The 27,124-nt window shown below is 46.2% G+C and overlaps 4 protein-coding genes across 5 annotated transcripts; all 4 read right to left on the reverse strand.

Annotated features, from left to right (window-relative positions):
- LOC120959519 (uncharacterized) lies at positions 1 to 2,627 on the reverse strand. The gene is made up of 4 exons (XM_040382972.2): positions 1,128 to 2,627; positions 787 to 1,018; positions 549 to 682; positions 1 to 471 (listed from the first exon to the last, which is right to left on the reverse strand). The coding sequence occupies exons 1-4, from the start codon at positions 1,210 to 1,212 to the stop codon at positions 176 to 178; spliced, it is 747 nt and encodes a 248-aa protein (XP_040238906.2). The 5' UTR covers positions 1,213 to 2,627; the 3' UTR covers positions 1 to 175.
- Positions 2,628 to 3,748: 1,121 nt separating this feature from the next.
- On the reverse strand, positions 3,749 to 6,715 carry LOC120958797 (uncharacterized). The gene is made up of 4 exons (XM_040381801.2): positions 6,423 to 6,715; positions 4,505 to 4,748; positions 4,297 to 4,427; positions 3,749 to 4,226 (listed from the first exon to the last, which is right to left on the reverse strand). The coding sequence occupies exons 1-4, from the start codon at positions 6,505 to 6,507 to the stop codon at positions 3,925 to 3,927; spliced, it is 762 nt and encodes a 253-aa protein (XP_040237735.2). The 5' UTR covers positions 6,508 to 6,715; the 3' UTR covers positions 3,749 to 3,924.
- A 4,439-nt stretch (positions 6,716 to 11,154) lies between these two features.
- LOC120955725 (protein takeout-like) lies at positions 11,155 to 15,495 on the reverse strand. The gene is made up of 4 exons (XM_040376829.2): positions 15,063 to 15,495; positions 12,108 to 12,345; positions 11,877 to 12,010; positions 11,155 to 11,776 (listed from the first exon to the last, which is right to left on the reverse strand). The coding sequence occupies exons 1-4, from the start codon at positions 15,136 to 15,138 to the stop codon at positions 11,475 to 11,477; spliced, it is 750 nt and encodes a 249-aa protein (XP_040232763.2). The 5' UTR covers positions 15,139 to 15,495; the 3' UTR covers positions 11,155 to 11,474.
- Positions 15,496 to 17,804: 2,309 nt separating this feature from the next.
- On the reverse strand, positions 17,805 to 25,958 carry LOC120955724 (uncharacterized). Of its 2 annotated transcripts, none has more exons than XM_040376827.2 (4): positions 25,496 to 25,958; positions 18,659 to 18,908; positions 18,440 to 18,573; positions 17,805 to 18,367 (listed from the first exon to the last, which is right to left on the reverse strand). In XM_040376827.2, exons 1-4 carry the CDS (start codon positions 25,605 to 25,607, stop codon positions 18,063 to 18,065), a joined length of 801 nt encoding a protein of 266 aa, XP_040232761.1. In that variant the 5' UTR covers positions 25,608 to 25,958; the 3' UTR covers positions 17,805 to 18,062. The 2 variants fall into 2 exon arrangements, with proteins under 2 accessions (XP_040232761.1, XP_040232762.2); XM_040376828.2 differs by lacking the exon at positions 25,496 to 25,958 and adding an exon at positions 19,491 to 19,818.
- Between the last annotated feature and the right edge of the window lie 1,166 nt (positions 25,959 to 27,124).

The raw sequence follows: 27,124 nt of genomic DNA on the forward strand, positions 1-27,124 counted from the left end.
CACAATTAAAACATTTTATTTCATCCACAACACAACCCTCCCCATCCCCTGCTGCAACTTAAACATACAATAAAACAGGCAAAACCACAGGCAAAGTCTTGATGTGTCCGCCACCCCCACCCACCAACCCTTTCACGGACATGTTCTCATCCTACCCCAGGCCAACCGTACGCGGTCAAACGGGGAAGAGTTTGATGAAGGGTGTCACCGCGAGCGCCTCATTCGCGACGCACTGTATTCGCTTGGCCAGCTGCAGCCGAAGGTCCTTCTCGATCAGGCGCTTCAGCTTGGCCGCGGCAACCGTCCGGCTGGCGTCCGTTAGGTGACGATCGCTGTCCGCCAGACTGCTGCCACCGATCACCATCTGTGGGATGGTAAGGTGTAGCCGTAGGTACTTGCCCACCGTGCCACTAGTCCCACTGGTTGCGGTGTACAGGGTGCCTTTCCCGACAAACGTTACCGCTGTGTTGCCTGTTAAGAAGAGAGTTGTGTTAGGAATTAGATTTTGAGAGAGAAAGAGATCAATTAGATAGAGTGTAAATACTTACGAATGGAGAAGGTAAGGATGGAGTGATCCGTCACCGAATGCCGATCGTTGACCGTTTCCATCGAGAACATGCCCAGCATCTCGAGCGCGGGCATCAGGGCCGTCACGTTAAACTCTAGCTTTTCCATGTCCACTCTGCGGGAGAAGGAAGAATTCACACACCCCCGGAATTAGAACATCAGTTGAACAAAGCTTTCAAACGAACACAGAAACACACACACACACACACACACACACACCTCACATTCTGGATGAAAGCATTCTTCAACCCTACGAGGTATCGGTTCACGTAGACGGCCTGCCCAAAGGTCATATTGGGCAGTAGCAGCGGATCGAACGGGGTGATTGTGTGGCGCGGCGACAGCTTCCCACTGGACAGAAAGTTGACAAAGTGCTGAATCGAAGTACCGATGCACGCGGGCAGTTCTGTCGCTGCACTCCGCCTACATCCTCCGCCATCACCGATTCCACCTGTTTGTTGTTTTTTTGAGGGAGAATAAAAAAACCCAAAATGAATCCCTGCATCACTGTCACCTGGCTTGATCAGGGCGGAGCTACACTTGTCGGAAAAAATACTTACGCATCGGCGCACCGCCGACTAATCGCAGCGAGCTGATGGCGGCCAGCACTACCAGCGTCCGTAGATACTCCCCGGCAGACACCATGATGGACGAGTGTAGAAGAATTGGACGAACACGGCGAGATCAGCGAACGAACGAGCGAGCGAGTCTTTCCCGGCAGGACTGACCGTGCACTACCGCACGCCACGAACGATCGAGCACAAGTGGCGCGACGCATACCGTTGCGATGCTAAAATTTGTTGCGAAAAATTAACCTTCCCTTCTTCCCCCGCATGCTCAACTGGAGCAGTTAAACAAACACATACACACACACACACACATTTAGACGCCCCAAAACGGTTCCAACTCTTAACGCCCAGCTTCAGAAAAAAGCCGTTTCCACAGATCGTTCTATGTCAGCGTGATCGTGTGCGCTTCCCCCAGCGTGTGATCTGGCGCGCCCACCACAACTATGACAACACAGCGGGACTCCGAGGGCGCTCTGGAAAGCAACAGCGCCGGCAACAAGATACACATAGAGAGAGAGAGAGAGAGAGAGAGAGAGAGAGAGAGAGAGAGAGAGAGAGAGAGAGAGAGAGAAAATAAAAACACAACAACAACGAACAGCGAAAACAAACGAAACATTCGATCAATTGAAATTCGCGCTGATTTAATTAACTCACTGTTGTTGAGTGCGTGTGTGCATGTGTGTGTGATGGCGACAAATGGCGCCAGCACGGAGGAGGGACTAGCACTGCAACAGCATCACTTTGTCACCGGGTTTCGGTTGTTACTGTCCCCAATTTGCAGGCTTGCAGCGGGATGCAACCTTCCGTTCGCTTGCACAGTTTCACACTCCGCACATCGTTAAGGGCAAACCGATCGAACTCTGTTAACCAAAAAACCACCGGCCCCGACGCCAATCGAGGGCAAATCGAGATCGACTTCAATTCTTTCTTTTTTTTTCAATGGGGAAGGGTCGTTCAGTTCGGCACATAAAACGCTCAACCATCCCGAAAAGCTAAATGCGGCACAATCAAAATTCATTGAGAGAATTTGGCTCAATGAAGTTCCCGCTTGCCTTTTGGACGAACAGAGGATTGAGAAGGGATTGGGGGGAACTGAGGGTGGGGTCTTTCGGTACGGTAGGCGCGTGCGATTCATCGCCCCGCATCCTTGGCCCAGGTCATGGGCGGTTTGTGTGTGTGTCTTTGTGTGTGGTTAAGGCAGCGTGCGAACGAGACGGACGATGCGCACAAGGGATGGTTGCGTGCAAGTGATCGCGTGATACGCGCAAGCGCTTGTATGCGAGAAGGCTTAGGCGTCATCCATCAATTAGGTAACGCCGATAGAGTGGGAGAGATGGGTGTCGACATTTCGAGTAACAAATGAGTAATAAACGAGCATTCTTCTTCGTGATTTAACAACCTTCGCGGTGATGTCGGCCTAGAAATGATCTCGCTACTTTTTATGTACTACACAGCCGAATAGACCATCCTTTAGTCCGTCAAATTTGGTTATCACAGACGGGTGGACGGAAAAACTTAACACAGGATCGTCGCAGTAACGTTGCATTCCATTAGTGCGACGACCACAGTGGGTGTGCCACTCGATTGTACACAGGCAGGCATTTCAGGATGGTAGCATGCTATTCGTCGCTAGTGACGACACTCTATTCGAAACAAATGGTATAAGAATCAACTCTGACGTTGTTAACAGACGTAATACCGATGCAACTCCATATAAACCCTATTCGTTTGAAACAAGAGGGAACTAATGCAGTCAGCCGTTTTTTCGTCAGAATTGATCAGTGGTTGTAATTGTATGGATACATAGATCAAAACTGCAGCAGCAACTTTTGGAAGCAATAACGATTTTGTTCGTAACATTTGTACGATTTGTAAGACATGCGTAACATTTCAGTCGATCACGTAGTACAGTCGTCAACTCGTACGACTTAACAACATGCCTGCCATGGGCTCAAGCCCCAAATGGACCGTGCCGCCATACGTAAGACTGACTATCCTGCTATGGGGGGATCAATAAGTCACTGAAAGCCAAGCCCACAAGTAGTAGTGGTACAGGCAGGCCTTGACCGATAACGGTTGTTGAGCTAGAAAGAAGAAGAGGAAGCGTAACATATGTTGATGATGTGATATGATGCATCATGATGATGATACAACATCTAGAGACAAATAAACATTTTTGGAAAGATGGACACATTCATAGAGGACTAGGAAGATAGCTGGATGCGTAACGCTTTTGATGATGATGATGCAAGGACATTGCAAACCGTGCTGAGCATCCGATTATTAGAATCTTTTTGAATTTGATTGATTGTGATTTTTTGGTTCATTTGCAATTTTTGCGTTTCGTAATTGATGGATGACGCCTTACTCAAAATTTAAGAAGGATTCAAAATGGACTTTTCCAATATGTTGAACTGTCACGATAGTCTTCAAAGTCGTAAAATATGATAAAAAGTCAAAATCTTAAATTATGATAGAAATTGTACTACTGTGGGGAAAAAATCGCTAAATATCTCCTTTCCAAAGAATAATCACAACCTTGCATACAAGACCCCTATCTTTCGCCGAACATTGCACACTATAAGGCAAAATTGCACACAAACTCTCATACAGCTTCCAATTTCCACAGTCATTCTTCGCTTTCCTACAGTTCAAATTTGATTTATTCGTAAAACAAACAAAGAAAAAAACGGCTCCCCAATCGTTAACCCTCGGACTAGTGGGGGGGCAAAAAGGTATCCTCCTAAGCATATATACAAAACATTCTGTCGATACTACCATTTCCCCGTCAGCGCGTCGGGAAGAACCGCTCGAACGGTGCCAACCGGAGGATCTCGTTCAGCAGCCGCTGAAACCGATCCCGCACACTCTGCACCAGATCGCGCTCCACCACCGGCAGGATGTCGCGCCCCCGGATCTGCTCGAACCGATCGCTAAACTGGCTGTAGTTGCCACTCATCGTGAACCACCGAAAGCCGACCGTATGATCACCGATCTGTTGGCTCCAGTCGGTAACGTTCACCTTCAGGTAGACGCGATCGTCCTGCTCGTAGTTGAAGCCTTTCAGCTGAAGCTGAATCGAGGAGTTTCCTGTTGGAGGAGAGAAGAGTTGAGCTTAGAGAATGCCCATTTTGGTTTTAATAATAATCCGAAAACTTACGTATCGAGTAGGTCATTTGGGACCATTCGGCAATTTCGGGTCGTGCTTGTAGCCGCGCGTGGTACGAGCCGCGCGTGTCGATCGCTGCGATGTGAAACTTGAAGTAAAACTCCAACCGGCTTATGTCCGATCTGGCAGTGGCAGAAGCAGAAGCAGAAGTTTCCTCATAAATTAAGACATTCTTTAACAGAACGAACCATTTTCTTACCGTACGTCCGTGATGTACATGTTGCGGAAGCCGGTCGTCTGGCGGTGGGTAAACGTCGACACGACCTCATCGTTTTCGATCAGCGTCGCGTCGGGCAGGACGAGCGGATCGAGCGACGACACCGTCGTACGCTCGCTGATCGTGCCGCTGTACATGTGGCTGATGTAGTGCTGGATCGCACCCTCCATGCATTTGTTGAGCGACGGGCTGGAGCGCATACACCGAAACTCTTCGAAACCAGTGCCTGTTAGACCGCGAAAGAGAAACACCAGAAAAGAAGCAATCAGAGACACGTTTAGCAGCCGAAACCTGCAAAGCAGAGACAGTGTTCTGCTGACTCCAACACAAAAAACCATAAATCATCATGCTACCGTAAGGTTTCGGGTTCTTGAACGCGCGCGCGACCCAAACGTAACGGGGTGTGTGTGTTGGTGCTTAATAAAACCGTAAATCTTTAGCTCGTTTTTTTGAAGCGTTGCTTTTTTGCACATTCTTGGTTGGAACATTTCATTCTAGCGGTGGAGATCCGCTAATTGAATTAAAGTTAAATACAGTGGGGAGTCAAAAGTGGCACGACAGCTGGCGATCAGACAGCGGAGAGGCCCGATTAAAGCAGAGACATACACACCCCAACCGGTCCCCAATTAATCGTGTGCTCACACCAATTAACCTTGCCCAGTGGCACATGTTGGGGTGTTTCTGAAGTGAAGCATGCCTGTGCTACTGTGCGGTGCCGTTTGTTGACATGGGCCATACGATTTAAAGTGACGTATGTAAATTTTTTTACAATAGCGACAATTGAACAAGAGACATGAGAGAGAGACATCGCCTGTACAACATCGCCGTTAAGCTGTAATAAAAAATCCACAATCACTCCACCAGTCCACGACAACTTCGAACGCGACTACTGAGACGCGTGTCGTTGTCCAGCCGGCTTATCGGCAAAACCAACCGGGCGCCGGAAACCACCCGGGCGTCCATGGGAAAGGGGGGGGGGAGGAGGATTGGTGCGTCATTTTGCGTTCACTCCACCCGTCCACTTCGCTATCAATTCGTTAATGGTTTGCACGATAGCACAGAGCCGGAGAGCTGGATATTTATAGCACTGAAAAACGAGGAACACGCGTCCAGTGGAGCCAAAAGGAACAACAACAGTTCCAATCCAGGTTCTGTCCCTGTGGAAAAACTTGCGCCCAAAGGTCAGCAGCACAATGATACCTTCCGCAAACTGGATTTGGTCCCATTCACTGTTGGCTTGCAACTTGCGGGGTGTACAAAATGTACCTTTTATTCCCCTTTCACCACCACCTTTCCCTACACCACACGCGATCATTTCTTCGACCTTTTTCCCTTATTTTTTTTGCCAAGTCGTGATGTTCCGGGTTGTAAAGCGACGGCCTTCACCCTTCAAGTTGACCCATCCGGGTTTTATGCTCTTTCTCTTGTTCTCTCTCTCTCTCCCTCTCTGTCTTAGTTTGTATTAAAAAGCAATAAACAAAAGGGCTCCAGGTGTGAAACAGCGATCGTGCACCTCCATACCATTTCCATCCCAAGATCAGTATCTTGAAGAGTTTGCAGCTCCAGCGGCACAGACTTAAAAAGCGCGACACAGGAAGCGCGAGCGTAAAAACCCCTTCCCTCCCTTCCTTTGGGGGCACCCAAGGTTAAGGTGCCGCGAGTGTGAGCCGGTCGGCCGGTTGGCCGTTTTATTCGAACTTGTTTAGCGATTAAATTAACACACCGTAACAACGCGTGGACACTTCGCGCGCACACAGAAACACACACTTCACACTTCTGTACCGCGTCGGACGGGTCATAACCCGGTGAACAGCACTATTACACCGAGATCAAACACCTTTCTGTTATTCATTCTGAACTATGTTGTTTTTTTCGTCGCCAAACGGTGCGCGACACTTACGCGGGAATGCTGCAACGCTCGCCGGCCGAACTGCCATCCAGCACATGATCAGCAGACAGCCCAAGGCGCTCCAGCGGGGTTCCATTTTCTGCGGGCTGCCGTTTGTTTATTTTGTTTTTTCCGGGACTTTTGTTCTTCTGTTGACACGGAAGCTCCTTCAAACTCCTGCAAGTCCGTCCGTGGTTTGTCTCGGTTTGTTTCTAATCCGAGCGTGCGCGCGCGAGCCTTATTCCGTTGAACATTCGAACTGCACCACACCGCACGGCAACGAGAACTAATGCCATTTTCACCCCGCTAACAGTCGGGCCAGCAATTGCGAGCGTACCAGAGAGAGAGTGGGAGAGAGTGAGAAAGAGCCGGCTGCTTTCCTTTGGAGTTGCAGCGTTTCCTCACTTCTTCCCGCTTCCGCCTTTCTCTATCGGCTCGAGTGTTTCGCATGTTGTGTACGCTTCAGGAGTGTTTGTTTTCACTCACCACGATTGGGTGGGGGTTGGTGGAAAATTGGATACCACCAACCATCGTTGCCACCTTGAAAGAGAGAGAGAAAGAGAGAGCCTGAGAAAGAATGTTACAAATTCCAAACGAACGCAAAAAGAAACACGGGCCCGTATCTAACGATACAAGCACAAGAGAAAGAGCGTGCGAAAGAGCGTGTGTACGGTGGTAACGATGGAGAGAAAAAGAGCGAAGAAAGGAACCACTTGATCGCTCGATCAACTTATCGTCGCCGCCGTACCGGCTTCCCTCACCGTCCCCCGCATCAACCAAACGAGAGGAAACGTGGGTGTTGTTGTTTTTTTTCTTCTGATGGCCAGGGACGGCTTTCTTTCTTTGGCCGCGCTTTCGCACTTGGTTTTCTACCAGCTTCTTCCTCCATGTCACTTGCCTGCGCGAAAGATGCTGAGAGCTTGTCATAATCATGCACCCACGGCCTACACACAACAACCGGCAGGCCTACTCACCCCACTTCGTTCCACCCCCACCCCCCCCCCGCGCCACCACAAACCGTCTGAGATTCTTCGGGCAGTCTCTTTCCTTCTCTCCTCTTGGCAAGAACAGCAGCGAGCGAGCAGCGAAATTCCAAGGCGCGCGCGCTGGGAAAACGTGAGTCAGAGAACGCACCGTTGATAAGCACGGAATCGGCACATTCTTTCCCCTGAACCCTCCCCCAACGAACGTGTGGCACAATGATGGTGCACATACGCGCGTGGGGCAAATTAAAATTGATGTGCAAATTGTTACGATGACACTCCGGCCCACCGAGCCGTACCGTGCCGTGGGAGAAGGGATGGGATGGTGCCACCAGGAAGGCTTCATTTCATTTCCTGACCACGGAAGTGCGATTGGACGGGGAAGCGGGAAAAAGGGGGTAAGGGAGGGGTTAGTGTCTCATCATCAATGGAGACAATGGCCGAAAGGCCAAAGGCACAGATCTAATGCCATTATCAACCTTGTTTTCTGTAGTGTGTATCGTTGCTTTGCCTTGACTGTTGACACGGAATTCCCTTCATTGCGTTGGGATGAATGGCAAAAAACAAGTGCATTCTGAGGGTGTAAGTGTGTGTGTGTGTGTGTATGAGAGAGAGAGAGAGAGAGAGAGAGAGAGAGAGAGAGAGAGAGAGAGAGAGAGAGAGAGAGAGAGACGCGAAAAGGAAATAGAGAAATAGGAAGGCGCGGATAGATTATCTAACACCGACTGTCTTATCTTCAGCAAAATGGGGATCTACAGCGATGATTGCCGCTGAGGATCGCTTGATCGTTTCGGAGAAAGTGTGGGACAGCTTCTGGGAAAGCGCATCATGCATATTGGCTGGAACAGTTTTGTTTGGTATCGCTGTGCACGTGACAACGATTTTTGCGAGGGAAGAATGATGATTCATTTGATTTATTGCACACAATGCATCTATGAGTGTGTTTCTATTATCTCTGTTTGCTTATCTATGCTGATGGTTTATGATCGGATCAGTCAAACTAATTTGCCTGCCAAATACGTGCGATGGGAACAATTGTACATTGCTTCGGTTTTGCTCCAAATTCTACAAATTTAGGTACGAGGCTAAATATTGGAATCATAAAATTTATCAAAATTCGTCAAAAAAAAAAATCAAAAATGAGTAAAAAACATTTAACAATTAAACCATCAACCTAAGATAATGGAATGCTCCTCAAATGAATTCTTGGCAGCTATTCTCAGTTATCCTCATGTTTAAAAATATCGCAAATGAAAATAAAAGTAAAATATTGATGTTTTGGATTAATGAACATTAAAATTAGCCTGTATCTTGGTACAGTCTTCAACTTGCACGCCTTAATAACAGGTCCATCAAGAACTCAAGCTCAGTATAGACCGTGCCCCCGTCATGTGTAGTACTGACTAGTGTTGGGTAAATCTCAATCAGATGCATGGTTCTTAATTAATCTTTGAAATGTTTCCATGAATCTGAATCTTGGACAGATTCAGCATTCTCAATGATTTTGTTACGCAAAAGATTCGCAATACTCGAAAAAATTACGAATCTCTTAGGATTCATGAATCACAAAGGATTCATAAATCTCCAAAAATGCATTGAGCTTGAGCTAAATATTCTTCTTCTTTGGTGTAACAACCTATGTGACCATGCTAACCTATACAAGCTTTCGAGACCTCTTGGTAAGTACCACGTAGTCGGATAGTTTGCTTTGTTGCGGAGGAGATGACCAAAGATAGACTTGAACCCACGACGTATATGTTGTTAAGTCGTGCGAGTTAACCACTGTACCATGGGATTGCGCAAATTCAATATTTTGAAATTCTTACATGCGGCAAAGATGAATAGGGATTCATTCATCATAGATCATATTATAGATCATAGATCATAGATCAATCATAGATTTATGAATTCTTTAGAATTATGAATCTTTGCCTCTTTCGAGATTCATGAACTATTGGAGATTCGTGAATCTGAAGACTTTTATGAATCCTTGGGGAATAATTTATCTTTAAATATGTATGAATCTCTGGACATTTTTGAATCTTTGGTGATACCAATTCGAGATTCCAATCCCTCATCGCTGAAGATTTATAAGAACGACTCTCAACGAAAGATTCATAGAACCCAACTCTAGTACTGACTATTCTGCTATGGGTAATCAATATGTCGCTGAAATAGCCCAGCCCAGTCACGATGCCATATAAGAAGAACACTCAAATCAGTGAATTTGAGATATGCCAACCTATACATGTTTTAGCGACATATTCGCAAGCTTTTAGATAAAGAGGCGAATGAGGTCAATCGGCTCAATGTCTCTATAAAAATAAACAAAAACAAAAAAATTAAGATTGATGTTTGGATTTTACTATAAAGTTGTGTTACTCTACATCAGGATCACATCACAAACCATAAAAGATTTTAAAATATTTTGATAGCTTAAAATAGTAGTAATTGATATAATCTATTCAATGGTTGAATTCTTGAATCGTTCTATAGCATTGTATTTCACGTTTTTATGTGATAATTTTGGAAAAAAGGAATAACATCTATACATGCTTATTTGATTTATCATCAAATCTCCGGTGCAGTTATCGAAATCTGCAGTTTGACATCTCTGATGGAGATTTTAAAATGTGCTATAAAAATATAAAAAAAATATATAAAAACTAGCCTATAAAGATAAGGACCTTTGATAAGCTTTAAGTGACACTATATTTTATAAAATGATTCATTCGCTTTGCCTTACAAGAGGCTGCAGGGTGCCGTGAATGATCATAAAAGATCAATTAATGTTTCTCTTCCTTGCTTTGCCTATTTTGTAGTCAACTCAACCTTATAAATTACAATTTACACACAAGATAGTACTATAGCCATGAACACATGGAGCAGAATTTCTCGCAAAAGCAAAAAATGCAACCGTTTTGCAGCCGTTTAATTCGATGCAAGATATGCTAATCCAACAATCTCTTCTAGTATGACGTACATACTAGTTGCACCCATAATCACACAGCTAATACGATCGATAGAGAAATGTCTAGAAATAGTAACACTTCCAGTAAAGGCCAATAGCAACACACACACACACAAGTAAGCGCTGGCACTCTCTACGCTTACCGATTGACGCAGTACGCATGAATCATATCACTCTTTTATGTTCGGCCGGGGCACGTCTGAGAAGCTCAAAGAGAAGTGAGTACTTTATAGGATAGGCCCACTTACCGCCCCAAGCGGGTGAGAAATTCTCATCACAGGGCCGCCTGTAGCGACGTATCCGAGCGTATAATGAAAGCGAACAAGTGAGCATTATTATGATGTGTTTTTTTGCCGCTGCTTTTGTGGTTACGGTAGTCAGCGCTAGATCAATGTAATTATTGCCTACCCCCTGCACATCCATATCGATCGAGTGGTGCTAAGTGGTTCCATCATCATTCCTCAAACCCTCTGAGTTCCACCTGCTCATACAAGCCGGTATTGCGTGTTGGAAAGAGTTCTTACCGTCTCGATCCTTCTCCGAGATTATGAGGCGCCATCCGACATAATTGAGCTTATTGCTCCGTCATCCAGCAAACAGAGGAACGGATCACACGGAAGTGCACGGGCCGCACTGCCAAAGAACGGCAGACAACACAGGCTGTGATGAAAAGATTGCCCCCCTCTCCCTTTGCCGCCGCCTGTCATCATCTGGCTAACTCCGGGGTTGAAACGACGTTTCGGACGTTCACTTGATGCGCCCGTTGACACCCGATCATCAGTCTTGCGTCTTGCTATACTTCCGCTTCCGAGCGTCCACTAAGCTTTATTGTAAAACAACCATTGTGTTTTTTATTACTTATTACCCTCCCAGTAATTGAGTACCGTACTACAGACACACAGACACACGGGTTACACCGTGTCTTACTAGAGCTACAGACCTAGACAAAAAGGTACATTTTTAAACGCGTAAAACGCTGCGCTTTTTTGTGTGTGTACGCAGCCTCCAAACCAAGATGCGACATCTCGTGCGCACCAGAATCACAGATCATCTTACTCCTTCTCCTTCCCAGGACGACACAAACCAACAGACACAATGCAATGCAGACACTTACGCAGGGAAGATCTCGTCGAACGTCGCCTGCTGCATGATCTCGTTCGCGGTCGCCTTGAACGTGTCCGACAGGCTGCGCTCCAGCCCGGGCGTCAGCTCGTCCAGGAAGAGGCGCGAGTTTTCGTTGATAAACTGGTTGCCGGCCTGGCTGAGGACGGGATCGCCCCGGAACAGGTCCTTCATGTCGAACCGGCCCTTCTCGATCTGGATGCGCACCACCAGCTTCTTCACGCGCACGTACTCCTTGCCGTCCTTGGCGTACTTTTCGCACAGCAGCTTCACCCGTGCCTGGTTGTTTTCTGTGCGTAGGAGTGGGGGCGGACAAAAAAAGGGAAAGGAAAGCATTGTGAGCAATGTTCGAGAAGAAGTAGAACGTTCTAGAGCTGGCTTCCCACATACCGATCACTCCGGAAAGGTCGCCAACGCCGGCAATGTTAAGCAGCAGCAGCTTAATCTTCAGATCGTACTTTCCCTTGAAGGACAGCTTCGGCAGGAAGATGTTAAAGTCGAAGATCAGCTTCTCGATGTTGACCCTTTTGGTTTGTTTGGAGGGAAGAGAGAGAGAGAGAGAGAATAGAGGTAAGCATCTAATCACCAGCAAACAGCGCCGCAACAACGGGCTTCACTTACTTCAAGTTGTCGATCTTGAACTTGCTCGGCCCCGACACGAGCAGCTCGCTGAAGGTGGCCTTCAGCTCGGCCCCCCGGTCCATGTTGACCGTCGCGAGGGCGAGCGGTTCCAGCGGTGGAATTTGGAACTGGTCGGAAATTTTGCCGGTGGCCAGCCGGGGCCGCAGATCGTTCACCGCCTCGATCACGCACCGGCTCAGCTCGGGATCGTTCCTCGAGCACACCTTGATGGAGGACGCTGGAGCGGTGGTGATAAAGAAAGAAAAGGGGAAACGGGGGGGCTATTAAATCATCGTCGCACTTGATGACCGGAAACGGGTGTGGGTAGGGCAGTTCCAGCCCACCGAAGAGACTGTGTGCTGTCAAACCGCGCTCAATGTCAAGTGCACAAAGACGCTTTCGTGGGGAGAGGCCACCGTTCAATCAATACTACGGGGCTACTTGTCGGGAATATTAACAAGCTACTACTCACACACACTGATCATACTAGAAGGTTCTGCAGCGTTTAATGTAATGCATTTTTTCCTAACAAAAGGCGACATAACTGTGCGTGCGTGCGCGGAAATTCAACACATCTCTCGGGTTTTGGACTGCATTGCTCAACGCCACGGTCTAATCGGAGACACGTGACTCATACGCACTCGGCGCAAGGTAAGCGCGTAAGATTGTTCAAACAATTGTGTCGATCGGGATCGAGAGAGAGAGAGAGAGAGATAGAGAGAGCGAGAGAGAGAGAAAGAGAGACTCCCCGGGCCATACGCCACAGGCCCGGGTTAATCGGGCAACAATTAAACGGCCTCTTCTGGTTTTAGCGCACACGCCTCAATTAGTCGGAGGCAGAACAGAACCACAACCGGAACGTACGCGCAAACGACGCGACAAGCGACACTACGGCCAAGGTCGTATGTCCTCACGGGCTATTACGGCCTGAACCGGGGTTAATAATCATGAGCGGTCTAGGGCGGTTGAGCGTCATCGTACGAGGATTCAATACAACCAAACCACAGGAAAAACGTTAGAAGTTCCGTTAGTAAGCACTGCCCCTGGGTATGGCATTAACCGGCGAACCAGTTTGCTAGGCGCAAAATTGAAAACAAGCGTGACCTTTCAACCGCACCGAATGTGGTGCACTATGCCAGTAGATTACACGGTGCGCTAACTACACGGTTTCCCGATTACAGTACCCGTCCGGTTCCCGAGGTCAAGTGTCACGTTTTTGCAGAGGGCATCAGTTGGCGCGTGCAGCCACTTAGTGTTCTTCCGACTTAACTGAAGCGTATCGTAAGGACACTCGAGGTTGTGATTTTGAGTAGGACTAGCAGTAAACATATCATTTCTACAATCCGTGTTTGCTGGTTGCGCATTCATGCTCACGTGAGCGGTGGAATGGGCTAGAAGTGCGCGGTCATGCGGTGTTGCACTTTTGATTACAAGCTTACGAGCTGATTGGAGATGAATGGTAATTTGCTGTGTGATCCTGCACAGGAATGTTTTAATTTTAGGTTCTGGTATCATATGTACAAACACAATCAGGTCAATCAATTCTACAATCAATTCTTTTGCTCCAAAAATATCTGAATGTATGTCCAACTTGAATTTCGAGATATAAGCTCGTTTTAGATTGTGGAAAACGTTGTAACAATTTGGTTATTTTTTTATACAATTTGGTTTATACAATTTGGTAGCATATTTTTACTTTTATCAGCTTTTCTATGGCGATTCCTGCATAATAGAAGCTCTAAGAGAGATGAAAGAGCAACTTCTATACCGTATAAGATGGACAAGTACCTCAAATTAGTGTTAAACAGACCTAGAATTGGTAAGAATTCAAAGCCTATCAATGGGAGACTTTTATCCAGCTGCCTCCAGAATAAGTTTTAGACGATTTCTTGAGTTTATTTCACAACGTATTAACTTCAACTTGTTCATGAAAATATGGTCAATTACTCATTCTAGCTGTTTATTACTAACTCTTCTTTTAATATTATTCTCGCGCCCGTTCTACTTTTCTTCAAAGTCATCAAAGCCTATAAGTTCATCGTTTTTGAATATGAGTTAACTAAAGCTGTAAAATCAGTATTTCAATAAATACGTTCTAGATAAATAGTTCTAAATATTAAATATATGATATGGTTTGAAATGAGAAAAAAACTATTCTTTGCAGGACTGCAATAGAGAGAATCCAAGATATGGCGAAGTTACTATATGATCTCTTCATCTCTCTTCTTCCGAAATCCAGAATTCTCTGTACTCTTAAGTTAACTATAAATCCCATCGAAACTAATTGTTTACTAAATCGTTCCAACGCTCACGCCTGAGCTTAGCAGAACATTCCACTTTAATTCATTGGACAATTAAACCATTTTCCTAATGCAACTTCACTGCTAATCGTACATAAGACCCGGAGATGAGGTTAATTTTTCCCCACGTACGATTATGCAAGCTACAAGCCATACACACACATACATCGGCCACGATAGGATCGCCATTCCAGTCGAAGCGCACTTACGATCGTATCGCATCCCAATTGCTAAATTACAATTCCCAACCCCACAGCCCCCTCTCGACGGACGGTCTCCCACCGTATTTCACGGGAATCGAGAAGTTCCAAGTCCACAATACAGATGCACCCCTCGGAGGAAACCAACCAGGAATGCAGGTCGGAAAAGCTGACGGCTGACGGTGAAATTATTTCCGCCCAAAAGGCAGATTCCGCTCGCGAACGGAACATGAGCGTGGGAAGAGTAGGCTGAGGCTTTTGGAAAACTGGAGCAGAGATCGCAAGCAACCGTACGGTAACGTAATCGCTGGGGGAAGCTAATGACATGAATTACAGACTCGTTACGTATTACACCGTGGTTATTCGTAGCGAGGAAAATTCCACACATTTCCATGAAAATTGGCACAAAAATTACTATTCTACGCTGAGCTCGTAAGCTTAGCGGTGACACTTACGGAGTGCGGCGAAGCTTCCCCCGAGGTACACGATCGCCGTTAGGGCGATCCACACCAGGTTCGTCGTTGGCAGCATGCTTGGGCGGCTGGCTGGTTTACTTTCCGGTTTCACTTTCTTTCTCACTGTTGTTTACACCCTCACTTCCTCAGTCTGTACACTCAGCACACGTGCACTTCACTTTCGGCTCCGCCGTGACCGTGAACTTGCGCGCTGTAGAATCCTTGGAAAGCCGCTGGCGTTGTAGCAGCGTGTTCGATTCCAAACTCCGTGTCCTCTTTATTGCTGCCGCAAAGAACGGAACGCACTCTCACTTTTCCTCTGCCTGTTGGGTGGACGAAGAACGAGAGAATGCGTGGCTGTGTGTTGCTTTACCGTGCCAGGCTGCGAAATCGAACGCAGAACGATCGCTACTATCGCCGATGATCGACTGGCGGCTACCTTTTATAGATGACTGTGGTCCAGAACGTGCGCGACGCGCGCAACGATCGCGACGCACACACACACGTACGCACACAGCAACGATCGCGATCGACGAACGACACATACGCACCCAAGAGGGGGAGTGATGGGCGGTGTGAGCCTGTTCCGGGCTGCCTACTTGCGGCCTCCGTAGTGTGCGCCAGGTCGGAGGGGTAGGTCAACGAGTGGTTAAGCCTGCCACACTCCAGCTGCACCGTTCTGCGGATGCATTCGCGGATGCAGTTTTGAGCTCAAAGAAGGAAGAAAACGTGGCGACTTAACCTCCGAAAAGGTGATCTTCAATTCGTTCTAATCCTGAGGCCAGTATTCAATATCATACATTCTGGATAAAATGTATGCTTTTGTCCGCCGGCGGAGGGAAGGAAACGGCTGGAAAGCGGGTGAATATAAATAGTGGCGTTAGGCACCAAACAACGATCGAGACGCCATTGCTGATGCCATCATCGTGTTGGCCAGAATTCGGCGTTGTCGTAGTTTGTTTTGTTTTGTTTTTTTTAGCCAAATCACCACCGCAGTTCGCGCAGTTTATGTTCGCGGCGATGTTTGTATTGTACGAGCGTCGAAGTTAAGGGAAGAAGATTTTCGGGAGCTGGAGCCCGGGAGGTTGATTGGAAAGGCAAACACGGTGTGCTGCCGGTTGATCGGACAGGCGCTTGCCGTGAAGGAATTTGTGCTTAGCATTGAGCCATCCTGCCAAGCTTAAACAAGAGTAGATTCTTTACGACGACTGTAAAGCGACTTTCTAACCTGTACGGGAAGGTGCGGTTGCGGATGGTTTTATCCCGCTTTGTTGGATTTTTTTGTAACATTTAAAAACCCAATTCTGATAAAACAACTTTTTGAAAAGCTTCACAACGCAGTAGACTGATATTTACTGTAATTAATTGACAAGCCGATAAGGGTTTTCCCCACGGCTGGATGGGCAGTGTGGTGTCGTGGATCGTATCGCGCCGATCGGTACACAAAATCGATCGGAAATGATTGCCAAGTTTGCAAAAAGCAATACGGCGTTTGTTGGTGGTCTGTCTACAAATTGTTAACATTTTAAAGCTCTTTCCGGTAATGTTTTGATTGGCACTGGTAAACAAAATTGTTGTTCTACATGGTTTATCTACAGCCCAAAAGTACGTAAGTGTTTGTCAAAGCCGGCGGTGAACTTTAAACGAGCGGCTGTGTATTAAAAAGAATGTTAACTTTTTAGCTAAATTTAAATGTAATTACCTAAAGCCTAAAATGTTAATTCAGTTGCTCAAACAGCATTATCGAATTCAAAGCAAGATTAAAAGCTGGTTCATTAGCAGTTAAAGCGTTCAAATGGCTCCTGGCAGCCAGGTTATTAACAGCCAAATTGCATCTTTATTGATGTATAATAATGATGGCGAGGTTATAATGTTTAGCAGGAATCTTGAAAGAAGTAATAAGTTTCTAAAAACAGTTGTGTAATGGTACCAATGACATTACTCTATGTTGTACGAGCAGTAACAACAGCCATTCTGTGGGGGGCGATAATTATTATGTACCGACAATTGAGGATAAGAAGTCATTAAAAGTGTAAATATTGCATTTAAAAACCTAAACCTTTGGCCAATCCCATAGTGACTTAGCCAAGACACAAACCAATTCAAGGTTCAACCGTGTGTTGCATACATTTAGGGGCAGAGAGAGAGAGTGTGCATTGTTCTTGAATGCATACGTTTCCAATTTAGCAATGAAACTCTGTCGATTCTTTGTCATAGAGAGAAGTTAGTTTGCTTCTTTAGAAACGATATTTTGGAACAAAAGAGCAGGTGTAATGACATCACAAATTTAGACGTGAAATAATAAAAAGTAAGCTTCAAACGGTTGACCTTGTTAGGAGCATACAATCAATCATCTTCTTCTTTTTATTATTTTTGGGGTAACGACCTGAACGCAGGAATGCTGGTTTATTACAAGCTTCCGAGACAGATTACAACATCATCACCCAAGACAAGATAAAGTCAATTGCTTGCTATGGGCAAATGATTCGTTTGAGAATCGATTCGATCCGGTCTTGTAGGAGCGAACGCATCTATCGAATCGACCATCGGGCCATCTCACCGTCAACTTACTAATAACCTATTAAAGAATGAAAATATACCAGGAACACAAGATGAGATTGATAAAATCAAAAACAAAAATAAACATTTTGGAAACATCAAGTTGCTAATAGCAATTCATGGATCGTATTTCCAGTTTGACATTGTGTTCTCAAAAACAAAAATTCATCGAACTCTGCCAGCTACAAAAAAAGGATTCTCCATATTTATTGCATCGTTTGCTTCTCCTCAAAATCTAACGCTTCACCTCAAATGCCGCACAAGATTGCAAGGCAACAAGGAACCAACAGAAAACACACATCACATCACATACATCAGCTTAGTGCTCACGTGTTTGGTTTTGTTTCTCAATATATTTGATCCCCCCCTTTCTTTTGCGTCTATCACCACCTTACACTCCACCACTTCCTTTATCACACTTGCCGCTGAGGAGGGGCCTCCTTAGCTCCACGGGAACACCTCCTCGAACAGTGCATCCTTGACCACCTCGCTCGCAATCTTGGTGAACAGTTTGGCCAAATTCTCCTCAATGCCGCCCTTCACCTCATCCAGCAGCACGTCCGGATTTTCGTTGATCGCCTGATTGCCGATCATCTCCAGCGTCGGATCGCCGTTGAACAGATTCTTCAGATAGAACCGTGCCTTGCCAAACTTAACGCGCAGATTGATCGGATTGAAGCGGAAGTACTCCTCCCCGTCGACCGTTTCCGTGTAGAACGTCAGCTTCAGGCTTACCTTGGTGTCGGCTGGTGTCGTTCGGGGGAGAAGGTATGGGTCAGTACGATTGGACACTAAACTCTTGCAGCAGCGTTACTCACTCAGATTCACCTGCAGATCACCATCGCCATTGATCTGCAGCACCAGAATGCTCATCTTCAGCGAGTACTTCGAGTTGACCTGCAGCTTCGGCAGCAGGATGGTGGCATTAATCTGTCGATTGTCAATATCGGTTCTAAAACGAAACAAGAAAAAGCAAAAAAAAAAACGATTAGCCCGATCTAGCAAGCGACGAACCCGATCGCAACGCCAACGCCTACTTTAGCTTCTTCACGATGAAGCCCGTCTTCTCGTGCGTCGCACCGCTGATCCGGAAGTTGGTAAAGTTTGCCTTAAAGTTTTCGCCCCGCTCGATCGTCAGCCGGTCGATCTTGATCGGCTCGAGCGAGGTGATGGTAAAGTTTTCGCCAAAGTCGCCCGTCGCTAGCCGCGGTCGCAGCTCGTTCACCACCTCGATGATGCACTGGTTCAGGTCGGTCGAGTTGCGGGGACAGGCACGCAAAACGGTAGCTAAAACAAAAAACAAAGGGGTTGAAGAGAGTAGCGGTTGATTAATCTGCTTCAAACGGTTCGCTTCCGTTAAGGTGTTTAAGTGTTGGCTGTGCCTGTTGAATATTTATAACTTCACATCGATCGACTAGCCGAAGCGAATTTGGAGTTAAGTTCCGATTGCAAACACTTCTCATAGGAAGACTGTATTTCGCATTTCGCTTCCTATTATCAGACTGCTGTGCTACTTGTTTTTTGAAAGTAGTTGAAGTTCACTTAAAAACCCTTTCAGGAACATTTTTTTTTTCTCCACCACACCCGAGCTTAATTATTCCCCCAAACGGCTTGAGAACGTGCCTCAACCAGCAACACAATGGCCAACCACAAACACGATTTACTCCAATTTGTTCCGATTGTTCCGTATCGCTTCTAATCAAGCGCGAAGGGCACACGTACAGACGAAAAGGGGATACCGCTCAGCCTGAACAAAGTGACGATTATATAACACTAACGGTTGAGCATTGGTTTTGCACCCAATTTTCTCTTCATTCGCTTCCGCCAGTCGTTTTGGTGTCGGTAAAATAATCAGGAAAGGATACGTACGAAACACGGCACCACTGTAATGTACCGCCAGCAGGACAAGCACGGCGGCTAGCGCTACCGACTGGGCGGCACGATTACTCCTCCCCGCTGGTTGCTGCATCGTTTCTGTAAGGCGAATCTCGATCTGCGACAAAACAATCAAAAAAGCAGCAGCAGCAACTTCTACTCTACCACGTATCACACACACGTCCGTATCACGCCGAAAAGTGGCAACCCGAAAAGCGTATATAAGCACCCGCGCTGTGAAACCGTTTGCCGCACGTTCGCTTGCCGCAGAACCTATCCGTCACGCGCACTCCGACCGAGTGTTGCGCATCGTTCTCGCGTTCGCATCATTTTATAGACACGCAGACACATCGAGACAAGGGGCGCGCTCAAACAATTGGAGCTCGCGGTAGGCTTACTTAATTCTAACGCTTCACCTCTCCCCCCAACCGCCCCACCACCACCCAAAACAGAGGCTCGTGAAGCACATCATAATTTGCGTGAATCATAGACGAGCAGTTCTGTCCCTCCCCCCGAAATGAGGGATTTTTATGTGGCGCTCGCGAAGGTATTACTTAGGGACGGCATATCAAAACCCTTTACTGTCTGTCCCTCTCTTAGGCTATTATCACTTGGCGCTTGAATGGTTTGGATTATGGAAGGTACGCAAAAAAAAGGCAGCCAAAAACATGTTTAGTCCCTTTGCTTTTTTTTCGGGCGTCGGAATGTTGCTTTTATCCGGTTGGCAATTAGCAAGTTTGAGCAGAGGATCGGCGTAGAATGAAAGTGATCGTTTGGGTTAGAATGGTTGTAACCGGTTACAGCATTAGATCATTAAGCGCAGGAAGAGCTTTCGATTTAATTATTGGACTTTCAATATCATAATTTAAATCAAGCTTGATCCTACATGAAGATCACTGTTCTTTTCGCCTTGTTTCAAAGTAATGCTACCAAACGTACGAAACGGCATGCTTTCGAAAGAAAGAACGGCCCTCTATCTCCCATTTGCGATCCGCTCTTTACGTTCTCCATCTGATCGCGGCGTCAATGTTTGAAGAACAAATTAGCTAGCAGCTAGCGGTTTGTCGTGGAACAGTTTTACGACCGTCTAGAACACCCTTGCCGAGAAGGGAATGAACGCACTACCGAACGACTCGCGTACCAACTGACTGTCTGTTTATTTGTAGGAGCTTTATTTAATTTTCTCCTTTCTCGTCGCAATTAAATGGGTGGAGAAAAAGATCACACCTTCCAGCACAGGGAGCATTTACAAGGTACAAGCATTTGTTGACACATTCGTCGGTACATTGTTTTGTTCCGTATGCTGGTGTCGCTTTTTGTGCTCCACGTGCCTCTTTGCCAAGCCACAGCACGGGCTGAACAGGCAGTAGCGATTGCCAATTGCATGTAACAGAAAAAGCTTCCCGCTAAATCTTTTCTTATTTACAATGATGGCAATGATGGCTCCCCTTTCGCACATTGCGTGCACTGAGCGATTGGTTGTTTACGCGCATCAATCAAGAAAGCGAGGAAAGGGAAATGCAGCTGACGCGTCTCAGAGAGAAAACGATATTCCAGCCGCGTGCGGGGGCTTTAAGACAAATCATACGCACCAGACCCGAGCAGTGTCTGCCACAACAAGCTGCCCAGCTGCCAAAATGATTTAATATGTGTTGCGGAAAAAGGAAACGAACTCTTCATTCTCCCCCTCCGAGCACTGTTCGTGTGTGGCTGTGTAGCTGTATCTGTTTACCCCCATCAGGTCGGAAAATCACCCCTGATTCACCTTGAACTTGACTCGGATTTTCGGTTCGAACTTGTTTGTGAGCACACAAGGCTCCAAGACCGCGCTCCACACCATTCATATAAAAACACACACGAAAGACTTCAATGCCACCGTAGCAAACGAACACCGCGTGTGCGTTTGAGATTTGTGTTTTTGTGTTTTTTTGCTCTTGTTTGTGTGCTCTCCTTTTGCTACTCTTCTCTGGCTCGCGTGTCAGACTTTATAACGGAATGCATTCGGCTACACTCGAAGCCCAATCGAAGAAACACTGCTGCTCCATGGGGAATTACTTATTGTTTATGAATTCATCCAGATATTGCAACCAGTTTATAGCATAATCAGTGAGTAAATTCCCGACCTTCTCATACAACTACCTAGGTAGTGACAGGTGACAGGGTACTGAACTAGCACTGAAACGGGGTAGGGTAGGGAAGTACTTCCCGCCACGCCGATTAGCCGATTAGTTTCGCATTGCAGATTATCCAGCCACGAAACAGGCTGGCAGCTTAGATTGTACTTGTAACTAGTTTCGCATGCCTGTCTCGAGAGCTCAAACTAGTTTCTGTGCACGGCCGACAGGTGAGGTAGAAGAAGAAGAAGCAGATCTATGTGGTTTTTGTATCATTAATAACAAAAAAACATCCATTTTTATCTTGTTACTCGCTCATGTGATGTTGTCAAGTGATTCTTAAGTGTGTTACTTATCGCGCACTTACATGAGCAATGCTCTGATATCTTGTTTATTTCTCTGTTGCTGCAGCAATATTGTTAGCTGGATGTGATCGTTGGCTGCTTTTAAAATATGATCACCGTTTCCGTTGTTACACATTTTTCTAACGTGATGTGTGATGTGTGCGACGACGTGCTTGAGCGGTGTCGTTGGCATTGACTTGGACGTCGTCTTCCTTAGAATGAGAATAGTGTCGTCCGCTGCTTTGTACGATCGTACGGTTTGCAAAACATCACGCATCGTCAACTCAACGTTTTTTCAACATTGTTTGCGGTGCTCCAACCGGATAAGGTTACGTCCATCGCAAGCAAACAGCAGAGTTAATTAATGTTTTAAAACAAACAATCGAACTGTAACATACTTTTGTTCCTGTATACAACGCTACTGATCGCACACAGCTTCCCTGTAGTGTATTAGAAGCCATATTGAGTGTAACATCGATTCTATTCTATCGACGTACCAATTAGGCGAGGGAGCGCGCATGTTTTATCGAACCAGGAACTGCCTGCAGCCAACCGCCCTCCACACACACACACACACACCGTGCGAAAACTCTAGCGCCAAGATCACGATCAAAATCGCGCCTTACTCACTCTTACTTTGTTTTGCGAGCGAGCGAAAGAGAGTGGAAAAACTAACACACACACACACTTGCACGTTGCTGGCCCAAAACACAATTTCACAGCGCGCCCTAACCCCCTTTACAAAGCGATCGTGAATAACAATGATGAAGCAAACAGCAGGTTGGGCTGATGATGATGCTCCCTTCTCCCCCTCGCTACCTAATGTTTGGTTTAGTAAATGCAAAAATGATCCCTCCACGGCCCCAGAATAGTAAATATAAGCAACAACGACGATAATCACGCCTGCACCAAATCATGCTTGGGAAGCCTACAGAGCGCTTGTTAGGTTGCCCACGGTGTAAAACATAGCATTGTGTGGACGTAGCAGCTACCGATAATATGCATTCATCCGATTACGCGATAGCCGTTCTTGATGACCCACCAGCTCAAGCCCAGCCCAGACCTCCCCTGCACACAAAACCACAAATTGTGCATTTTTATTATCCCCTCGTTGGGAGGGTTGGGGTGGGCTGAATTAGAGCTGATAAAGATGATGAGCAAAGGAGCGGGAAAGCGCACGCGATACTTCTACCGTCTGATTAGGCAAGGGGCGTATGCATATCGTACGCAGTTCGATGCGGATCTTGTGGGATAAGAAATTATCCTCATTAATCTGTCAGTGACGGGGGTCAGTCAGTGTGACCGGGCTGGCTGTAATGGAGCTGACATTCGTTTGCTCATGTTTGAAAAGGCGGGGAAGGAGATGGCAGGGGACATAGAGAACGGATCATGGTGAGGTGAAGAAGGTGCTGTTGTGTTTCCGATGACAAAACTAGACGATTAAGTCATCGAATGATTATGATTTCTATCAACCTGACGGACAGAATGTATTCTGTAAGAATAGGGCACGTCATTTCGGAATCATTCACAAATTCTTCACGAGTTCCCCAAGGCTGCAACTTGGGGCCGCTGTTATTTACAAGCTACATAAACGAGCTGACTCCTATCCTTCCAAAACGTTTTGTACGACTACATATATTCTGATGAGATTAAACTGTGTTCAGTTATCAGGTCACTTGATTGATGATTGTTTCGTGCTCCAGAGCCCAATCTTAACCTATTGAGCACTTGGGAAACTAGCAAGACATTCAGCAAGCAACGAAACCCGTTAAACTTTTGTTACTAAATTACACAGTTACAAGTTGTCTCGCGTGTCATTTGTCAGGGATCTTGGTGTGATCCTTGATTCATTTCGCGAGCCCTACCACTCTATAATAACCAAAGTCAATATAGTTATAGTTATGTTAGAATTTGTAATCAGGCAAACTCTTGAGAGAAAAGATCCATCTTCGAGTCTAACTCAGTTCTTTACAGTTCTCCATACTGTCACATGTGGACGGCTGGGATAGAAAACACACAAAAGCATATTCTCCAGAATAGCAATATACCGATTACAATGGGCATCATGACAGCAATTAAATTACCTGACACGGTGCATGCTTCTTGGTCTGCAAACCTTAGAACACTACACTCGGCATTATAGGCTACTTTTATCGCGAAGCTAATCAGCGGAGACATAGACTCTCCCTACCTGTTGGAAAAGCTGAATCGCTATGCTCCTGAGCAATCTCTCAGGTCACGTGAGCTGTTAAGAGCTATGTTCCCAAAATCTGCACATTTGTATAATGCACCTATAAACCCAAAGATGCAAAGCTTCAACAAACACTAAAAATTCTTTGACTTCAACATTTGTATAAACTAGCTCAAAACCAATTGTCTCTCGTTTGTTCATTGATAGCACTATAGCTGATTGATAGCGTTTGTAGATTATTTAAGGCAAGCCCATGGAAGATACTAAGTGAAAAATGAATAAATAAGACTATGATGTTATAGAAGAGAACGCATTCGCATGTCAATCGTGCAATGATTTTGCATGGAGGTTGATGCCGTGACCAGGAATTAAAATTATGCAACTCGATAGATTTCAGCTGGTGTAGTGACTAGAAGTCAAATACTTTGTTGGAAAGGATGTAATGTTAAATAGAATGAGTTAGATGATGAAGAGGAATGTATACATTGCTTCTAGAAAAATCCTTAGGATACTGGGAAAGCTAGAGGAATTTGCAATTTTTTACACTTTACTCCTTTACTATATTGCAATTTGGTTATTCCACACTTTTTTGACTGTTTAATACTCAACAAGTTTAAATCAAATGCAATATTGGGGAACTCTTATGCATGGAACCCTTAGTATTCTGTATTTGGCAATGTTCTATATGTATGTATGTTGGTGCCGTGACTAGGATTGAATAGAAATACTTCTTCTTTACTTTCCATCTAACACAAGTTTGATACCAGAACAAGTGATCTAATCGAACATGTAACTAATACCCAATACATTATATGAAAGACCCCCCCCCCCCCCGGTAGGGCGCTTACTGCCTTATTATATTACCCCATTAATCCTCATCAACGCTCCCGGCGAAGTCACTAGACTGGAGCAATTATGGGATGTACCGACCGTTGATAAATGATACCATCCCGCGAGTGGCTCTGTTTAACCGCAATCAGACGCGCACTGTAATTAACACCCGGCCCACCGATAAGCAAACGCAGTACCAAGTAATCAGTGCCCATTGTTAGAAGGCACTTGCGCGAGCAAACCGGTAAAACTAGGGTCAAAGGTACAGACTGGTGACGGGTAGTAGAATGCGTCAGAAGTGTAACATCTTGCTCGATGATCACTCCCCCTCCCCCTCCCCGTAGCAAGTGATGCAAGAGGTTAGTAATAATAGATACGTAACCATTTAACCCTCATTATTGTTAATCTAACATTAAAGAGTAGCATTTAGCGAGCCAGTGCAAGGAAAGTTCAATAAAGCATCAATAAATAGTGTCACCCAGCACCGAGAGAAATAAAGAAAAACGGAACGATACTCACGCAAACCGGCACCGACGAGGGTGATCATGGCCCCGACACTGACCAGTACGTAGCCGACTGTCAGCAGCCGATCCACGCTGGCGGCGGCCTTGCCCGTTGTCATCGCTCTCATTCCGATCCTCCGCAAGATCCTTCGCGGTGCGACTTTGGTGTGCCGGTGGCAGCAGTTGGAGCTAGTTTGAACTTGGCCTAGCAAACACACGCACGCACGCACTTGAAGAGCCACCAAGGACGGCCGGAGACGCGCACGGAGGGTGTGTGTGTGTGTGTGCTAGTAATGCTGAGGTAGTGCTTAGAAAGAAGCTGCGACACTTGCAACACCTAATAAAACGCTGGCAGCAACTACTGCTGTTGGTACTAGTTGGGGTGGGGAGGGTCTCGAACAGGGAAGAAGAAAACAAACACTTGGTGGGCGCAAGCGAACCTTAGAACAGCACTGGTGAAGTTCTGAGCAGCTACTAACGCCACCGTACCGGTTCACTACTCTATTTATCTATAGTGTACTGCCCCGGCCCCGGGTTTGGTTGCTGCTGCTGCCGCCCCCGAGACTAGGTGGCGAGGGACGAATAGGTGTCTCTAGGGGTGTCGGGCGTTAGGTGAGGTGGTGCAAAGGAACTCGCCTACAAAATGGTTGCGTGCATCGTAATCATTTGCCATTTTCAAGATTCCTGCCAACCGTCGGGAGCGAGCGAGCGAAGAAGCTTTGCGCCACTTTGCTCAGCGCTGGTTAAGGAGTCGGATTTAACGGATCTCTTTTTAACGGTTGCTCTTTTGGCAAGAGTGTCCGTCGTCCTTGCCCGAGAACGTTTCCAGCTTGCGTAACACGCGAGGATCTTCTACAAAAACGCCTCTCATTTCCCCCCTTTAACACCACCATAGCACGTTTGCAATTAGTGGCCATTTAGGTCGTGTAATTGCACCTGCAACACATTGTTTGCACACCCGTTTCCCATCCTAACGCGCGGGTTAATTTGAGGCTATTGGTGCATTAATTGCAATCCACTTTTTTCGCATATTCCGGATTTTAGGAATCCCTTGCTGAAAAAGTCTTACAAGTACGGAGAAACAATGCATATTTTAATATCCCCAGTGAGGAGGAGGGAGATCATTTCAGTGCATTATAGTTACCAATTGGCATCAACCACCCATCATACTCATGAGTGATGCCTGTACATGCTCTCGTTTCGCGGTAGTAGCATCGAGCGGCACCCATATCGTGGAAGAATAGACAGTTCATTAATGAAATATACTCGTGTGCTTGTGCATGCGTCAGAAGGTGACTAAGTGCCAGCACGTGCCGCGGATGGATCACGCACAATCGCACTCGTCCGATCTCGTTCCCTCCCCCATCCCACCATCATCATCAACTCGCGGTAGCGCAAAGCGTGGGTAATTATGCGTACTTGGACTTACAACATCCGGCTAGCGGAAGAATCATTGGAACGCTGGAGGAGCGTGTGCGAATGTTGTGTGCGTGTGTTGGGAAGATGTAAAACCATTCCTTTAAGCAGTAGTAGACCAGTAATTGTGGTAGGAGATAAGAGATTAAACTATGATTGGAATGCGTACTTTACACGAATATGTGATTGAACGAATGCCAAAAGCTGCCCTCTTCGTTTCGGGGAGTAG

The sequence above is a fragment of the Anopheles coluzzii genome, chromosome 3 (genome assembly GCF_943734685.1).
Source record: "Anopheles coluzzii chromosome 3, AcolN3, whole genome shotgun sequence".
Classification (NCBI taxonomy): Eukaryota; Metazoa; Arthropoda; class Insecta; order Diptera; family Culicidae; genus Anopheles; species Anopheles coluzzii.

Coding starts and splice junctions, on each gene's coding strand:
- LOC120959519 (XM_040382972.2), bottom strand. CDS start 1,212: ATGGTGTCTGCCGGGGAGTATCTACGGACGCTGGTAGTGCTGGCCGCC. Junction 1,019..1,127: donor AGTCGGCGGTGCGCCGATGC/GTAAGTATTTTT, acceptor AACAACAAACAG/GTGGAATCGGTGATGGCGGA. Junction 472..548: donor CATCCTTACCTTCTCCATTC/GTAAGTATTTAC, acceptor TCTTCTTAACAG/GCAACACAGCGGTAACGTTT.
- LOC120958797 (XM_040381801.2), bottom strand. CDS start 6,507: ATGGAACCCCGCTGGAGCGCCTTGGGCTGTCTGCTGATCATGTGCTGG. Junction 4,428..4,504: donor ATGTACATCACGGACGTACG/GTAAGAAAATGG, acceptor TGCCACTGCCAG/ATCGGACATAAGCCGGTTGG. Junction 4,227..4,296: donor CCAAATGACCTACTCGATAC/GTAAGTTTTCGG, acceptor CTCCTCCAACAG/GAAACTCCTCGATTCAGCTT.
- LOC120955725 (XM_040376829.2), bottom strand. CDS start 15,138: ATGCTGCCAACGACGAACCTGGTGTGGATCGCCCTAACGGCGATCGTG. Junction 12,346..15,062: donor GGGAAGCTTCGCCGCACTCC/GTAAGTGTCACC, acceptor CCACCGCTCCAG/CGTCCTCCATCAAGGTGTGC. Junction 11,777..11,876: donor CGACCTTTCCGGAGTGATCG/GTATGTGGGAAG, acceptor TCCTACGCACAG/AAAACAACCAGGCACGGGTG.
- LOC120955724 (XM_040376827.2), bottom strand. CDS start 25,607: ATGAGAGCGATGACAACGGGCAAGGCCGCCGCCAGCGTGGATCGGCTG. Junction 18,574..18,658: donor TTCATCGTGAAGAAGCTAAA/GTAGGCGTTGGC, acceptor GTTTCGTTTTAG/AACCGATATTGACAATCGAC. Junction 18,368..18,439: donor TGATCTGCAGGTGAATCTGA/GTGAGTAACGCT, acceptor GAACGACACCAG/CCGACACCAAGGTAAGCCTG.